The sequence below is a fragment of the Mus caroli genome, unplaced genomic scaffold (genome assembly GCF_978045245.1).
Source record: "Mus caroli unplaced genomic scaffold, Mus_caroli_1 scaffold_1, whole genome shotgun sequence".
Classification (NCBI taxonomy): domain Eukaryota; kingdom Metazoa; phylum Chordata; class Mammalia; order Rodentia; family Muridae; genus Mus; species Mus caroli.
Genome location: NW_028227256.1, coordinates 165,006,985 through 165,025,428, shown reverse-complemented (window position 1 = coordinate 165,025,428; position 18,444 = coordinate 165,006,985). Strand labels below are relative to the sequence as shown.

Sequence of the window (18,444 nt, the reverse complement as noted above, 5' to 3'; positions counted from 1 at the left end):
GAGCAGCCTCATCACGCTGACCTCTGCCTGGGATGTAAACCTCACGGGCCGCCACGGGCACAGGAGAGCTCTCGGCACCTCCGGGAAAGCCACCTCGGCCTCCCCCGCGCCCGGGCTCCAGCCGCGGCCGGCCCAGCCTCGACCTCAGCAGCGACCAGCTGCTCCTGCGAGGAGCCGAGCGAGCCCGGTCGCGGGCGGGGAGCGTGCGTCGGTTCGCACAGGCTGCGAGAGGAGGGGCGGCGCGAGTCATGGCCGGGGACAGCGAGCAGACCCTGCAGAACCACCAGCAGCCCAACGGCGGCGAGCCCTTCCTGATCGGCGTGAGCGGGGGCACGGCCAGCGGGAAGGTAAGAGCCCGCGCGCCCTGCCCGCACGGCGGGCGGCGCATGTGGCCGGCGCCCGCGGGCCGTGTCAGTTGCAGCCTGCCACCGCGTGGCCCGCGGGATCCTCGTTCCGGGCCACCGCGCTCCGGCGCCGCCAGACCCCGCGCAGGCTCGGTGCGCGGCGTTGGGGACCAGCGGGGGGACCCGGGCGACCGAGGGTCCAGGATGCGGGTTCCTCCTACAAGTCCCCCGCAGGGATGGTGCGCTCCCTTGCCGGTTCCCGGCGGCGGCTGTGACTCGTGGTCAGGGTCTTGTGGGGGAGGGGCGGAAAGCGGATGCTTATTGTTTTGCAAGTCGGGTGTAGGGACCCGGCTTTCGGGGCTTCCCTCGGAGCCCCGGTGCGCTCCTCCGCCCGGCTTGGCCCTGGCCCCGGCCCAAGCCCGTGGGCTGCGAGGGTGGCCGGGATGCGCGAGGTGGTGCGCCCGCTGCCGGGAGCCCACCTGGGGGTTGCAGGGCTTTCCGGGAGAGCCGTAGCTCGATGGGCACAGTCACGGATGGGATGACAGCAGGGGCTGCTGTCTTTTATGCTTAGAAGAGAAAACCGCATCAGTCTCAGTGAGAAAGTTGTACAGGCTCCATGCTCTTCGGTGTCCGGGTCGCTCGCTCCTTGAATCCCAGGGAAGGGGTTACCGAGTCTGACTTTGCGAGGAACCTCTTTCCTTTGTATTTTCTCCTGCAAGGCAGCGAGGGGCGTCTTGACTTAACCTCGGGTCTTTACTGCAGGTGGAGAAGGGTGGAGCCCTCCCAGATGGTTCTTTCTTTACTCCCCCTCGCTCCCTTTTAGGATGTGGCTGCTTGTTCGCCTGCCGTTTAACAGCCGCCAAGTTCAGTGGGCGCTCGGGCTCCATGAGGGGCGCCCGAGGGAGGTGGGCGCCGCGTGCGGCCGCTGGTGAGGCCGGATGGTGAGTCCCCAAGGCTGGGCAGCGTGGAGCAGGAAGGCTGGATGGCGCCATGAGACGCGCGCCACGCGCCACGAGGTTTTAGCTTCCAGCCCATTTCTCCTTGGCCCCTCCTCCATTTTGATTTTTACGTATTTTCCCTCCAGGTCTGGAGTACTTTAGCTCAGCAGCCCAGACTCAGCGTTGTGTGCCGCAGACTCCAGTATTGATGAATTTCGCCTCTAGTTTAGCTTCCATGACTAGGATTCTGAAATGCTGTTTAGGTCTCGGAACTTAGGGTTTTTTTTTTTTTTTTCCTTCCTCTTTGCCTCGTTTAGTTAACGAGCTAAACTTAAAAAAAAAAAAAAAGTGTTCTTCACTAGTTCATCTAGGAATGCCATTCCTATTAGGACCCCTTATCAGCTCTTTTTGGAATCACCTCAGCCGCACTGTTCATTTTCCAGTATTCCTGTTGTAGAGGAATTCATGGTTGTATTCCCAGAGAAAAGTTGGGGTAATATTAGCCTAAAGTCCAGTCAGCCCTCTTAGTGAGGACGAGACTTTTTTGTTGTTGTTGTTTTATTTTTTTGTTTTGTTTGTTTGTTTTTGTTTTTTTCGAGACAGGGTTTTTCTGTATAGCCCTGGCTGTCCTGGAACTCACTCTGTAGACCAGGCTGGCCTCGAACTCAGAAATCCGCCTGCCTCTGCCTCCCAAGTGCTGGGATCAAAGGCATGCGCCACCACTGCCCAGCAGCTCGGCAGGAAGAGACTTTAAACTTGAAGATGAGTGGAACATTTAGAAACATAATGACCTTGGTAGTCACTTAAATAATTCAGTCACCAGAGGTGTAGATAAACATTCTGTGTTGTCTTATTCTACTGGATTTGCAGTTGATATTAAGGATGGGTCGCTCAGATAGCTGGAATGGCAGGGCCAGTTAGCCACTGTGGGTGTAGCCAAGTCTCTGCCGACCTGCTTGTTATACAGGAGGAAGAGGGAACCCCCAATAAAAGAAGGGTCTCATCCTGCAGTTTTCAAAATGTACATTTTGGGCATATGATGGCTTGTTAAAGAATTGTGTGGTCCACCATACCAGGCTGTGTGCATTTATTTTTTTAAAAAGTCCAGCTGCATATGAGGCCAGCCTGGGCAACAAACAAAACCACTGTTTCAGAAAGTTAAAAGAGCACTGGACTTGTAAAAATTTCATATTGTAGTCAGTGGGTAATTATGTTACAATTTTATTCCAGTCCGTAGTGTCTTTCCACTAAAGAACTGGAAGTTTCCTTTTTTTTTTTTTTTTCTTTTCTGAAGTCAGTGTGAACAAACTGGGTCTCCTTTGGGGCTCAAAACCTGGTGCAGTAGGGGCTGGAAGTATGGCAGGCTGATATCTTAAATTCCTGCAAAAGGAATTTGGAAAGGGACAAAGGGGTCAAGAAAAATGACAGTTTTCAAGGAGACTACAGAGCCCAACAATCTAATTACCCATTTTAAGGTTTCTGCTTTTGGGTGGAGGTGGTGTAACTCGGGAGCTTGCTTGCACATGCATTGTCTTCTTGTGTAGAGGAGAGAAGGGAGGCCCAGCTAATCACATATGCAGATGGTGTAGTTAGTGGCTGCCCTGGGACTAGAGAGCCTCCATGCCCAGTCTCTGCTGCGGGGCTTGCTTAGGAGCTAAGACATGAAGCCAGAGCACAGCTTCCCGCTGTCACATGGGACAGGGGGACTGTATGGAGGGAGATAGCTGGGAAGGAATACTGGGACTCTCCATTTTGGGACAGCTATATAACCTAGAGCAAATGGAGGGACCCTGCAGCCCTGCCCCATAAATCTGATAAATTTCTCCCTTTTTGGTCTCCTCCTGAACCACTTGGTGATATGAGACGTTTTCCTATGGGACTCTTCCTTGTCTCAATGTTGTGGCTCTTTAGTGTATAAATATTTTTTATCTCAGACTAAATTATTTTGTTTGTGCAAGGCAAAAAAAGGTAACTGCCCACTTCTTTAATTCCCCGCACTCAGGAGGCAGAGGCAGGCAGATCTCTTGTTAATTTAAGGCCAGCCTGGTCTACAGAGCAAGTTCCAGGACAAGTGAGGGCTACACAGAAACTGCCTCAAAAAAACCAAAACCAAAAATATTGATGACAGCTCCAATGATGACGTTTATATTCTATTTTTTGAGACAGTGTCTTGCTATACAGTCCAGGCTGTGATGATTGCCTTGTTTCTGCCGGCCAAGTGCTAGGATAATTGAATGCATGCGTCCTCTGCTCTGTTATAGATTAAGATGAATTAGAAATTTAAATTTTGCCAGGCAGTGGTGATGCACGCCTTTAATTAATCCCAGCAGTTGGGAGGGAGGCAGAGGCAGAGGCAGGTGGATTTCTGAGTTCGAGGCCAGCCTGGTCTACAGAGTGAGTTCCAGGACAGCTAAGGCTACACAGAGAGATCCTGTCTCGGAAAACCAAAAAAAAAAAAAAAAAAAAAAAAAAAAAAAAAAAAAGAGAGAGAGAGAGAGAAAGAAAAAAAGAAATTTAAAATTTACTAGGCAGACAAACCAAATCACTGTTGGATGATTTTAACATTTCCTAGTGGGGGTGGGGAGCTGGGGAGATGCTCATCAGTTGAGAGCACTGACTGCTCTTGCAGAGGAACTGAGGTTTGCTCCCTACCACCCCAGTTTTAGGGGATCTGCTATCAATTTCTGGCCCTGTGGAATCACCAGACACAGATGTGGTACACACATACATATATGCAAAGGATCCAGACCCTTACATTAAGCTGGATGTGGTGTTACAGTCAGCCAGGGATACATAGATCCAGTTTCAAACAAAACCCAAACCAACCAAAACCCAAACCAAAACGCCAAAAATCCAAAAACCAAAATTAAAAAAATGCACCAGGAACTGTAACACTCTTGTCTAGTATACATAAAGAAAGGGTCTGAGTTTTCTCTCCTAAAACTCAAAGACATGAAGCCACTCTATGTGGTGGGTGAGAAAGTTTTTCTGGCCTAATATTATCAAAAGCCAGACTTTAATTTTCCTCCTAAACAATAGGTGCAGGATGATAGCAAGAAATAACTTTGGCAGGGAGGCAGAAACAGACCTGACCAGTGCCCAGCAGCCTGCCCAACAGCCCACCTGTTTCTGTATACATGTATCGCTTTCAGTACAGTCCCCTCCCTCCAGCCCACTTGCCTGTCTCTGTATACATGTATTGTTTTCAGTATGGTCCCCTCCCTCCCTCTGAGCCTCACTCTTGCCCTTGACCAGTAAAAACAGCCTATGAATCTGCATCTTGTCACACCATCTCAGATGGCCTTCCTTGTGTCTGCTCTTGCTGTCCCTCCCCTCTTCACACACATGGACGTCTCTCCACGGTCCAGGGTCCAGGTCAAAAACTGGTCCCTCAGCTGTGGCCCTGGGCTGAGGACCACAGCTCATTTTGCACATGTCTTTAAACTGCTTTCTGATGCCATTGTTCCTGTCCCTGTCTACAGTGGCTTTTGGTGCAACGCTGTTATAACTGCTTCCAGAAGGGAACTCGTCACCCAGTTCCTTCATCAGAACCTGCCTGCTTCCGTCAGACCTACTGCATCCTGCCCTGTACCATGCTTGGCTCTAGACTGCTGCTTCCTCCAGAGTCTAGTTTCTGTAAGAAGGACTGAAATGCTGTCCGTTTCTTGAGGTGTATGGAGGGAGGCACGATTGTTTTTGTTTTTCAAGACAAAAAAATCTGTCTACCTTGCTTTCCTGAGCCCCTTGGGATTAAAGGCATTTGAATCTAAACTGAAGGATACTGAGAGAAGGTCCCCCACCCCCACCCCCATGTCTGTCTGCTTATCGCAGCCCATTCTGCTTTCCCATCCTGGGGCTTTATCATGGGAGAATTGCATTCTTTGACTTTATAGGTGTGTGGTCAGGTGCCTTTGTAGAAGAGATAGCGGAAACTTAGGAACAGAGGTGGGGCTCAGGCTCAGCTTTTCTGACTTTGCCTCATTTGAGCTTTCCTGTAGCAGTGACCTCCCCTTGAAGGTATTTTTAGGGATGCAGGACAAGCTGGTCCCCACTGAGGTGTGGACTGATACGTCAGCTCAGCTTGACTGTGAGTCAGCACCTGCTTTTGGACGCCCTCAGAATGCTGCGGGGCCTCGTCATCTCATCTTGGCGTCCCCTGCCCTATTCCTGGAACCTCGGCTGCTCCCCTTCTATCCGGATGGCTCATCGCATACTCTTCCAGTGAGGTGCTTCCAGGACCCCAGGCGTGGGCTTTGTTCTTTGGGCTGCATGCACTGTGTATTTTCCACTTCCCAAATTCCTGCCTTGGTCTTGACAGGCAGTGCTCCATCCCCGGTGTCCTCTACCCTCCCATGCTCTTTTTCAGTCACTCCTCTAGGCATGCCGTGCTTCCGCCCCCCAACCTCCTGAAAATCTTCCATTTAGTTCAGTGCTCCACTGCAGTGTGGAGGGAAACCCCCTGCAGCAGCGCTGCCCTGTTGTCTTTCCTCATGGAGGCCTTCCTTTATTCTTAGGATGAGTGTCTTTAAAGTGTCTTTTCTGATGCTCACCCCCTGTGGTCACCTCAGTCCATCTTAGTGAACTGTGCGGTCTCCAACTTAACTGTAATTTTTTTTTTGTAGAATATTGCTTTATACTTTATTTATTGCGTGTCAGTAGCCTACACATGTTCAGACCTGGTGGAAGGAGACGGTGGACTCTCACTCGCTCTCAGAGTCCAGCTTTTATTAGCTCCTGTGATGCAGACAGCTTGCATTTGGGAGTGCCACTGAAAATGCTGAGATAGGACTTTTTGCTGGTGGGCTCTGTGATCGTGACCTTGAAACTTCAAGGTCTTTTAGGTCTTTCAAATTCATTTATTTGGCTTGTTGCGACAGGGTTTCTCTGTCTTTTAATAGTCCTAGCTGTCCTGGAACTCTCCCTGTAGATCAGGCTGGCTAAGAAACTCAGAGATCTACATCCTGTGTGCTCGACCAATGCTAGGATTAAAGGCCTGCGTCACCATGTCCAGCCCTAAAAATTTATTTGATGTGTATTGGTGTTTTCCCTGAATGAGTGTGTAAGCGTGTGTCAGAGCCCCTGGGGGGGTTAGAGTTGTGGCACTCTGGAGCATTTGTCCTCTGGAAGAGTGGCCAGTGCTCTTAACCCCTGAGCCATCTTTCTGGCCCTTACTTTTTTTGTTAATTAAAAGTGTTTGAGGAGGTACTTATAGTGGATTATGCTTTTCTTGCCCTTTCAATAATTTAGTCAGCTTTATCATTAGACCATCTAATTTAATATAGAAATCATAGGCATATGCAAATTATAAGTATAACCATGTTTTTGTGAAATAACGATAGGAATTATGAAAGGATAGAAGAGGTGAGCCAGGGGCTGGAGAGATGGCTCAGCGGTTAAGAGCACTGACTGTTCTTCTGAAAGTCCCGAGTTCAAATCCCAGCAACCACATGTGGCTCACAACAACCATCCGTAATGAGATCTGATGCTTCTTCTGTGGCGTCTGAAGTCAGCTACAGTGTACTTACATATATATAATAAATAAATAAATAAATCTTTAATTAAAAAAAGTGGTGAGCCAGCCAGGCAGTGGTGGCACACGCCTTTAATCCCAGCACTCGGGAGGCAGAGGCAGGCGGATTTCTGGGTTCGAGGCCAGCCTGGTCTACAGAGTGAGTTCCAGGACAGCCAGGGCTACACAGAGAAACCCTGTCTCAAAAAACCAAAAAAAAAAAAAAAAAAAAAAAAAAAAAACCCAAAAAAAGAAGAAGAAGAAAAAGTGAGCCATTTAGAAGCATTTCTTTAGTGGTAGAGAATGTCTTGGTTCTTATTAAAATATTTGTGATTGAAATATGTCTTTGGCACTGTGAGATAGCTCAGTGGGGTTAGGCTTGCCAACCTGAGTTTGGGCTCTAGAGCCCACAGGATAGAAGAGAACTCCTGAACGGTATCATTCTCTGACCTTCAAATGTATGCTGTAGCATGTGTGTGCCCACATACTTTGTACACACACATACACACACACAACACACACAACACACACAACACACACAACACACACACACTTTTAAAAAGCCCCTTAAAAATGTGACAGGTGAAACCAAGCAAGTTATTTTATTCTAAGTTATTGTGTGTGTGTGTGCATGTGTGTGTGCATATACAGAACATATGTGTACATGGCATGTGTGTAGAGGTAGAGGTCTACACACTTGGAGTTGGTTCACACCATCCAACAGTTGTGATCTGGGGATTGAACTTATGTCCTGAGGCCTTCCCGTAAGGGTCTGTACCTGCCTGAGCCATCTCCTTGGCCGAGCTGTACTCTTATTCATTCCGGGCTGGCATAGATAGAGCTTGCTGTGTAGCTGGTGATGACCTTAGTCTTGTGACCCTCCTTGCACCTCCCCAGTGCTGGCCTTACAGGCCTGTGCTGCCACCACATTCTCTTAAATGTGGTGCTGGGGATAGAACCCAGGGCTTGGCGCATACTGAGAGAACACTGCCTCTTCCGCCCAAATCATGTTTGATGTTCTGATTCTTGGGTCACTTGTTGATAACAGTTTAGAGGTTAAGTGTTTGGATCTGTTCAGTCTTTTGAACATTGATTTAGTGGCTGCTGAATTAACTCTTCAAAAGTCCAAGTAAAAGAAAGCCTTATTTTGGGAGTTGGGGGTCTCTAGATGGGGTCTCTCTGTGTAGCCCTGGCTATCCTGGAACTTGCTGTGCAGACCAGACTGGCCTGGAACTCACAGAGATCTGCCTGCCTTTGGCAAGCTGGGATTAAAGGTGTGCACCACCAGTGTGTCATGTCAAAATCCTGGAAGTCAGGACAACTTTTTCCAACAGTAGGTCCTGGTGTTGAGTCTGGGCCTTTGCAGCCAGCGTTTTCAACTTAGTAGCTAAGGTCAACCTATCTCTGGTACTTGGTGTGTTACCGGGCCTGGCTTGATTTGGAAATTTTGAACAGTGGTAGAGGGTGATTAACAGCCCTCAAATCAGTTCATGGTTTTGTTATTAAGATATTAATCAATGATGCTTTTTTAAAAAAAAGTTTATTTATATGTAAGTACACTGTAGCTGTCTTCAGACACTCCAGAAGAGGGCGTCAGATCTCATTCCCGATAGTTGTGAGCCACCATGTGGTTGCTGGGATTTGAACTCAGGACCTCCAGAAGAGCAGTCAGTGCTCTTAACTGCTGAGCCATCTCCCCAGCTCCAATGATGCTTTTTTTGTTTTGTTTTGTTTTTCTAGACAGGGTTTCTCTGTATAGCCCTGGCTGTCCTGGAACTCACTTTGTAGACCAGGCTGGTCTCAAACTCAGAAATCTGCCTGCCTCTGCCTCCCAAGTGCTGGGATTAAAGGCGTGCACCACCACGTCCGGCTGTGATGCTCATCTTTATAGCGTAGTTTCTTTTTTCTTTTTCATTTAATGTGTGTAGGTCAGGTTTTTTAAGCTTGTATTTTGGTAATTTTCAATTATGTGTGTGTATTTTTGTGTGGGTGCTCCAAGAGGCTAGAGGTGTCAGGTAGTCCTGGAGCTACAGACAGGCAGTTGTTTGAGACAAGTCATTTCTCCAGCTCCCTAGTTAGAGGGTTTTTAAGTCTTTGTAATTTTTATAAGACCGTGGGCCTCTTAAAGTTGTGTTGTGTTTTATATTGTGATATCAACACAAGATGCATCTTTTGTCGGTCCTGGGAATTGAACCCAGGTCTTCAAGCTTGGTGGAAAATCACTCCTACCCACAGTCTCAGCCTTTAACTGGCCCTTATTTCATATTATAATTTTTAATTTCTTTCAGACTATATTTTTTGTTGCTTTCTTTGAGATAGGGTCTCTCTGTGTAGCCACCGTGTGGCTGATTTGAAACTCTCTGATCTGTGTCCCTGATCTGAAACAGTGGTCTGTTTGTGTCTACTTCGTGATCAGTGTGATTAGACGTTATTAGAGATTTTTATTTCTTTTTTTTTTTTTTTTTTTTTGGTTTTTTCGAGACAGGGTTTCTCTGTAGAGTCCTGGCTGTCCTGGAACTCACTTTGTAGACCAGGCTGGCCTCGAACTCAGAAATCCGCCTTCCTCTGCCTCCCGGGTGCTGGGATTAAAGGCGTGCGCCACCACGCCCGGCGAGATTTTTATTTCTTTAAAATACTTATTACATATTTAGTTAGTGTGTATAACTGTGTAGACATTTGTGTCACTGCGAGCTGTTGGTCACTGTGTGTCGGTCAGAAGGAAGCTCGTGAGGAGTTTTTTTCTTCTACCACGTTATCCTGAGGGAATTGAACTAAGACTTGGTAGGAACTTTCACCCACTGAACCATTTTGCTGGCTCCTTCTCTGCCCTCTGAGGATGTTCTGGACCCTGGGCCAAGCGTGATCTCAGTTTGCAGCCAAAGTTGCTCCTTAGGCCCTGTGTTCCCACCTCTAACCTGCCAGGCACTGGGATTTAGGTAGATGTGCCCAGCCACCGTGCCCAGCTGACTGCTTAGAGAGAAGACTGGGAAACCCTATACCCAGAAAGGGACCCGTTAGCTTTGTGGTAGCATCTGTGAGTATTTTCATACCATTCCTCTGGGTTGATTCAAGCAGGAAAGGCAGGCTTTGGTTTTGTAAAGTGAGAGGAACCTGGTAGGTAGCTAGATAGTGATTTAGAGCCACTCAGGTACAATGAATGTACCCTTCCCTCCTCATCCGCCGAGGATCTCCTGCTGGGTTTCTGTGGTAACGCAAGAAAGGAAAACACAATTGCCCCTCCTCAGCCCTCCTGATCAAAAGAATGACCTTTGGTTTTGAGTGGAGACGTTCTGTTGCGCCCCAGAGATTAAAACATCACTATTGTCTCCTTACGGGAAGGGGTCTTGTGGTCTTGCCAGACAGGACAGTGGTGGCGCACAGGCCTTTAATCCCAGCAGTTGGGAGGCAGAGACAGGAGGATTTCTGAGTTCGAGGCCAGCCTGGTCTACAGAGTGAGTTCCAGGACAGCCAAGGCTACACAGAGAAACCCTGTCTCGAAAAAAGGGGTAGGGTCTGTCCACCACCTTGTCTCGAAGGAAATCCTGTTCACCGGAAGACAAGGCTAAAGCCGAGGGCTGACCGCTCCTTAATGAGATGATGTATTGCTTATCCTTCCCAGAACCCCTTTCTCCATGAGCGCCTGTGAGAGTGGGAGGGGCTACCTGTGCCTGCAACCCTAGTACTTGGGGGTGGAGACTGGCAATTGCTGGGCACTTGGCTCGTTAGCCAACTAGCAAGACAGTTTCAGGTTCTATGGGAGACATTGTCTAAAAAACAGGCCAAGAGTGACAGGTCAAGAGTGACGGCGGAGAATACACTTCCTTGACCGCTGGCTTCCAGACACAGGTGCATACGCATGCACACACCTCAACACAATTGTTTTGTGTTTTGAGGTAGGCCTTTCCGCATAGTCCTGGATGACCTTGAACTCAGATCTCCTTGCCTCCTCTGCCTCCAATGAATGCTGCCTTTAAAGGCCTTTGCATCCGGGCATGCCAAGGGCCTCTAGGACTGTAAATGGCTCCTCTGTGTTGACTTGTTTCTCCAGGATGTATTCTCCCTAGCTAGGAGGAGATAACTCTTATCTCAGTCCTAATTGCCTTAGCAGTTGAGTCTTTATGGCAGCTCTCACTTCCTTGACTGCCCTGAGTGTTTGCTCTTGGCTTTCACCACTGCTCCAGTCAGAAGTGTACGCAGTACATGCGCTCATCGGCTGGGAGAGCGGCTGAAGACCGCACTGCTTCTCTGCCCAGTTAAGTCTTCTGTTTTTTGTGGTGCTGAGGTTCAACACACAGGGCATCATGCTGAGCTTGTACCGCCCTCCCCCCTCACCAACTGCCCTGGAGCCCTCAGACACTGGTTGAGCATTTCAACCTGCTTGTGTCGTTGGCTGCTGGGAGATATGGGTAGTGCTGTTCCTACTTGGGCTTTCTGTGGGGGCTGGGGGTAGGGGGAGCGTGAGAGGTCCCCCCCCCGCCCCCCCGTAGTCATGCAGCTTTGTGTGAACGCGCTTGCTTGGTGGCCAGGTGCCATCTGATGTTCCGTTTGGTGAGATGATGAAGTCAGCTGAAGGAGAGGCTTGAGTACCTCTTGGCTCTTGAACCACAGTTTTCATCTATTTTGTTTAAGTGAATGTTTATTGATAGGGACCGCATCTTCAACCTAAGAGAGGACTTATAGATTTTGTGAACCCAAAGATCTAGGAAAAGGCAGGTCTGCCTTGCCTGGGGAAAACCCACCTGCTTTGGTCAGCTCAGAGTCTCAACAGGGGCTTTTTCTAACAGGGATTGGAGTTGGGCACCTACCTCCCCTGCCGCCCACCGGGGAAATCTTTTTAGATTTACTGTGTGTGTGTGTGTGTGTGTGTGTGTGTGTGTGTGTGTGTGTGAGAGAGAGAGAGAGAGAGAGAGAGAGAGAGAGAGAGGTGGGGGCGGGGGCGGGGGCGGGGGACTATTGTTGTCCAGGGGCACAAAGATGTCCAAAGACGGTGTCAGAGCTGTGCCTGGAGCTGTGTAGGTGCTGGTAATGAATCCCAGGTCATTTGCAATAAGCGTTTTTTTTTTTTTTTTTTTTGCTTTTTTTTGTTTTTGTTTTTTTTTTTTTTTGAGACAGGGTTTCTCTGTGTAGCCCTGGCTGTCCTGGAACTCACTTTATAGACCAGGCTGGCCTCGAACTCAGAAATCTGCCTGCCTCTGCCTCCCGAGTGCTGGGATCAAAGGTGTGCGCCACAACGCCCGGCTCAATAAGCGTTCTTAACCACTGAGCCATCCAGCCCCACTAGATGTCGGGCATCTAATAGGATGGAAAGCACATTATACATGTTTCACAGTTTACACAGGCTTTGTGCTCCGTTCATCAAAAAGGGACACTTTTAAGTAGCAGTGTTTAGTAGGATCTTATAGAAGTTTATAATACATATAATTATGTATCATTATAATACATATAAATATGGTAATCATCCAAAGGAGGCCATACAAAATGACACACAGCTTTATAAAGTGTGTTTTTAAAGTCTCTGATCTAGTGAAGGCATGCCTGATTGCCTAGCAACACACTAAACTTAGAAGATAAAATATAACCAGTTTCACTGGAGCATACACCTTTAATCCCATCAATAAGGAGGCAGAAAGAAGCAGGTATCTCTGTGAGTTTGGGCCAGCCTGGTCTACCTAGTGAGTACCGGGACACCCAGAGCTACATAATAGATCCAGTCCCAGCAACCCTTCTCCCCACACCAATGGACTTGTGATAGTGTTGGTAATGCCTACTTCTGACTAGGACTCAGCTCAGGGTTAGAACTGGGGGCTGCATGTGGCCTGCAGCATGTGTGGGGGCCTCACAAACCCATTTCTGTTAGGTGTCCTGGGGGCAGCATCACACAGAAGCAGTGTGGCCGTTCTGTCTCAGGAGAGAGCCCACGACGATTATGTGTTCCATATTTGGTTGTCTGAGGAAGTCCCATTTTCGAGACTGGTCCTGGAGCCGTGCCATAGCTCTCACGACTTATTGATCTCTGGAGGTCAAACATGGTGCTTTGATTAGCCACTGGCTGCATTTCCCCTACTCTGGCGCTTCTGTGGGGAAAGCCAACATTTGAGAGCAGAACATTATGGAGCAATACACCCTATTTGAATGAGGGAGGCATGAACACTGTTCTGGAGGAAGAGCAAGCCGCAGGACCTTCCTGGTCTGCTGTCCCCAGTCCCCAGAGCACTGCAGCTGGGTTGACCTTTTGTTTCCCCAGATGGATGCACCCCCACTGAGGATGCCACCAGGCCTTCCAGGGGATTGTGTTCACTGTGTGAGATTTGAGATCTTCCATTGTAATCCAATGGAAGCTTTTATGGCATCCGTCACTGTGCCCAGTTAGGATGGGGACCTCGCAGGCTTGTGGCAAAAGTGTTTTCAGGTGAGTTGGGGACAGGGAACATAGGCCTTGTACTCTGTCAGGCTCGAGTTCCTGGCCTGTCTTGGCCTGTTTTTAATCTGGTTCTTTTGACCTCATCCCTACATCTGTGAAAAGAGATAAGGTCTGGCTTGTGAGAACACCGGCCCCAGTGTATACACAGTGGTGTCTGAACCGGGAACAATCGCCCTCCTGTTAGCTGCCTTCACGTTCTACAGTGTGTGTGCTGCCAGAACAGCCTCTCTGATCAGTCTATTGTTAAACATATTCCCAATACTTATTTGTTTTATTGGGGAATACCTCCCCCTTTCCCCCAGACAAGGTTTCTTTGTATAGCCCTGGCTCAATCCTCCTGCCTCTCCCTTTGGAGAGCTGGGATCAATGGCATGTGCCACCACTGCCAGGCTTAATTGGGGGGTATACTTTGGAATATATAGCAAGACCCTGATACATACAACACAAATGACCCCCGGAACCATTGACTATGTCTTACTCCTGAAGGAAGAGGGCGCTTCCATTCTCAGCCTGGCGCTCCTCAGTTGGTAATGTGATGTGAAGGTTGACTGCGCTGGGGATCCTGAGGTGTTGGGGTTCGGCAGTGCCTGAGAGAAAGGCCCTGGCCTCAGGGATCCTCCCTCCATGGCTGGCTCTAACTCACCCCTGTTCATTTGGCGCCTTGTGAAACGTCACTGAGCCAGACTAAACTGGACCCCTTGCGACATTCCCTGGAGCACCGGTCTTGTGTTGTGGTTGATTGTTTGTACCTGCGATTTTGGGGGTTTGAACTTGGTGGGGTGCAGATTCATGCCTTGTGCACGGAGACAGCTTCAGGGATTGTTGGTAGAGTGATGCGTTTGTCTTCGGTGCCACGTGAGTGGTTGAGTAAGCTCTGGGCAGATCAAGAGGAGCTGGAGAGAGTTTAATGGGGAAGTCTTTCTTGCGGGATTTGCGTGAAATCACCCCCACCCCCCCACTCCCCAGTCTCTGGATCCTGTGAAGCCGAGCTCACCTTTCTGCATCACATGATTGTGCTGTTTCCTCTAGGATGTGTCTCTACTGCAGTGGCCCTTAACCTTCCCAGTGCTGCAAACTGTGGTGGTGTCTGGGTGACTCCCAACCTTAAAACTGTTTGTTGTTATGAGTTGTAGTGTAAATATCTGGTAAGCAGGATATCTGATAGGCAGCCCTTGTGAAATAGTCACCCTACCTCCCCCAGGGGGGTCGAGACCCACTGATTGAGAACCACTGGTCTACTGTGCACCCCCACCCCAGCCCCAACCTCTATGCTCAGGCTGCTGCTGGCTTCCTGCCTCCCATTGTTCTCTCCGTTGCTTTGTGTATTCTTTCTTCTTGGGCTTGGGTACCGCCTCTGAAGCTCCTTGGCTCACTGCTCCGCTCCCTTCTGGAGTCTGCTCAGTCATCACTTGTCCCTAGCCCCCTTCCCGTGTCCTCAGCTGTCACCCTGCATTTCCACGCAGTGTGTGAGACCTGGAATCCTGCCAGTCCCACCTGCAACCTTCCCTTCCGCCACTCGGGAGAGACACCTTGCTGCTGTCATCCCCCCTCCCCCCCCAGTCTGTCCATCCAGGCTGCCCATCCCCTCCGTTCCACTTGTGAATCTCTCTTGGAATCTTAGCCAGGCTTCCATCATTTCCAGACAGCATGACTCTCTAGTGGCTGGCTTCCCAGCCAGCAGCCTGGACCCCCTCCAGAACATTCTCCACATTGCTGCCGGAGTGATCTTTAAACAAATACAGCTCTGATCCTGCTCGTCACTCCCTGGACATTCTTTGTGGCTGTGTTTCCGCTCTTGCCCTTGGCATTTCCAAGGCCGTAATGGGCTAGCTCTTAGCACGTGTCACACCTGTCCTTTCCCATCCTCATTGCTGTCGGCTCGCCTCCACCTGTGATGTCAGAGCTGCCCCTGCTCAGCATTCTGCCTCCTGCTTGCCCAGCCATGCACTTCATCTCTTAAAGCCCTCTTCAGCTTTCCTCTTCCCTTGTGTGTGTCTGCCACTCCACTTAAATCTGAATTGGGATTCCCATCCTAGGTGTTCCTTCCTCTGTACTATTTAATCTTCCCAGTTTAAGGACACTGCTCTTATGTCTGTACAGCGTAGCGGGTGCCCAGGCCCTTGAGAGAGAAGAGTGTATTCAGGTTTCCCTCCGTGTCTTACGTGGAGTCTGCCTGACACCCCCCCCCCCCCGCCCCCATTCTAACTTTAGAATTTGAGATCTGAGAAGTCAGTCTTCACATGCCAGTTCTTGGAAAAGCCAGCTTTAAACGCACCCTGCTTCTGCCGCAGAGACCGCAGCTCTTCTGTTGAGCACTTGGACAGATGTTTGAGTTTCAGGAAGTTGTTGGCGCCCAGAAGTTTTGAGGTGTGACACAGCCCTTGACTTTATTAGGAAGAACAACCTTTCCCTGGCCCAATCCTGTCCGGTTTTCTTCTCTTAATCCACTTAAAACACAAATGCGCACACATGCCCTCTAGCCAGGCATTGGAGCTCATTCTCAGGATCCCAGGGCTTAGGAGACACGAGGCAGATTGGTGTGAGTTCAGTGTACACAGGGAGCTGCAGGCCAGCTAAGGCCTCAGAGTAATACCCTGTCCCAAAGAACCAAGAAAATATCCCTAAACACACCAGTGAAGCCTAAACAACTTCTAATACATGTATTACACCATTTCTTTCTGTTTTCTGCTTTATAAAACAGCTTCATGGCTTTTTAAAAATTATGTGCCTGTGTGTGCTTGCCCGAGCATGCCTGCTTGCACACATGCCACAGAATGAATGTTATCAGAGGGTAACTTGGAGCAGAAAGTTCCTTCTACCATATGGGTCCTGGAGATCAAACCCAAGCCAGCCTTGGCAGCAAGGGCCCTTACCCACCACACCATCTCTCCAGCTCACCTTGTTTCTTCCTAGGAGAAACATCTTTTAAGTCCATAACCCCTCAGCCCTCAGAGGGGTTGCTGTAATGGTTCCCCATTTTCATAGAGTTCAGTCAGTAACCACTCTCGAGTCCCGTAGCCCAGCGAGTGGTGCTTGGTCTGAAGCCTGTCCAGCCAACTGAGTGGGGAGGGCTAGAAAACCTGACTCTGGTCCTGGGGTGCTTAGCACAAGCTTGCTAGGGGCCACGTAGTGAGTGCCCACAGGACTGGCAACTGAGCCCCCTCATAGGTGACACTAGGTTCAGAATGAGCAACAGACCCCACAAGTGAAAAGCAGACATGGAAGCCCGAAACACTAAGAATGGGGGATTTAAGGAGTAGTGTGTGCTTGCCCTATGCTCAGTTCAGAGCTCCCAAGTCTCTAGTGTGTAGAAAGATCAGGAGAATCTTCATGGTAGTAATTGGTCTTTGGCCACAAACAACCTCCTGTCCCCCTTCGTGTCACAGAGTCCTGTGTTCATTCATCAGTGTCACCCTGTGACCAGGAACTTGAAGGAGAAAAGCACTTTGGCCACTGGAGTCTGTTACAGGGCCTGTGGCAAAGCAGGGGCATCAGCCGAGAGAAAGCTTGGTGCCAAACGAAGTGCTGCTGTGTGCTTCGTGGTGACCAGGAAGCAGAGGGAATGATCGGGGTCAAGGCGGGTCCCTAAGGTCACTGCCCTGACCCTACTAACTCAGTACCCATTCCTTCCTGTATACCATCGCATCTGTTTCAGGCTGGCCTTGAAAGTATGATTCCCCCACCTCATGCCTCATGCATCAGCTCACCAGTTTATGTGGGGGGCTGAGGTGGTTTGAGATAGCCTCATGTATCCCACAGTCTGGCCCAGCACTGAGGGAAGACCTTGATTTTCTTGTCTTGAGTATGCACCTCTAGGGCTGAGTATGCACCTCTAGGGCTCAGTTATAGGCTCAGCCATGGCGACACAGTTCTCAGGATCCTTAAGATGGAGCCAGGGCTTGGTGTATGAGAGATACTGCCAACTGATGCATGCCCACCAGCCATACCTTCTGTATTTTCTGTGGTCCCAGCACCGTGTCAAATGTGAACCCATTAAAGAATTAATGTGGGCTAGGCGTGGTGGCACAGGCCTTTAGTCGTAGCAGAGATACAGCATATCTTTGTGAGTTCCTAGGCCAACCAGGTCTACATATTTTCAACCTTCCTAATGCTGGGACCCTTTATTGCTGGGACAGTTCATGTCGTGGTGACCTCCAATGATAAAATTGTCTTCGTTGCTACTTCACAACTGCAATTTTGCTACTGTTATGAATTGCAGTGTGAATATCTGATATGCAGGGTATCTGGGACACCCATCCATGAGAGGGTCATTTGATGCCCAAGGGGTAAAGACTCACAAACAAGACAGAACAGAAAATGAGCTGATTCATATCTGAAGCCAGATTCTTCATGCTCTCCCCGATCTTTTGACATCCAGGGATGGGAAAGGAGGTAGAGCTAATTATCACGACCAGTGCCATAATCAGTCATGCTCTGGAAGAAACAAAAAACCTTACAGGACAAGGCTCAAGCTGGCTGCTGGATAATTAAGTAGAGTTGCTGGAGAGGAGTGCACGCGCTCGCACACACAGCACAGGGATGCTCCCAGCCCCCTCCCACACAGCACAGGGATGCTCCAAGTCCCCTCCCATACACCACAGGGATGCTCCCTGCCCCCTCCCCTATACCACAGGGATGCTCCAAGCCCCTCCCATACACCACAGGGATGCTCCAAGCCCCTCCCATACACCACAGGGATGCTCCAAGCCCCCTCCCACACAGCACAGGGATGCTCCAAGCCCCCTCCTATACAACTTGTGCTCTGCATCCTCTTCTGTCTGTCTGTTGAAATAGTCTGTAATGGTGAACATAGGAGAGTATCCCTCGTTTTGTGGTCCCAAGTGGGGAACAAGGAAACCCCATTTTATAGCCCTGGGTCAGAAGCACAAGCTGCACATGGGTCAGGGCTTGAGCTGAGCATCCAAGGTCGGGAGAGTGGAACTGGGGTGGTTTTTTTTTTTTTTTTTTCCAGAGCTGAGGACCGAACCCAGGGCTTGCTAAGCAAGAGCTCTACCACCGAGCTAAATCCCCAACCCCTGGGGTGGTCTTAAACTACAGATCTTATCTGTCTCCAGGTTGGTTACAGGAAAGTGGAATTAGTGGTACACCCAGCTGCTCTGGGGGACAGTTGACCGTATGCAGCTGGTCTGGTGGTAGAAATTCTCCAACGTTTTGGTGAGCAAAGAGGAAATCTTCTGTAGGAAGTCCAAATGGGGAACTAAGGCAGTGGAT

At 49.5% G+C, this 18,444-nt stretch overlaps 1 protein-coding gene across 1 annotated transcript in view; it reads left to right on the top strand.

The window, feature by feature from the left end:
- Window positions 1-33: 33 nt before the first annotated feature.
- Uck2 (uridine-cytidine kinase 2) overlaps window positions 34-18,444 on the top strand; it is a 62,824-nt gene continuing 44,413 nt past the window's right edge. Inside the window, exon 1 of the mRNA XM_021162233.3 lies at window positions 34-347. Coding sequence (XP_021017892.1) covers window positions 249-347 — 99 coding nt within the window. The 5' untranslated portion in view covers window positions 34-248. The remainder of the gene's footprint in view (window positions 348-18,444) is intronic.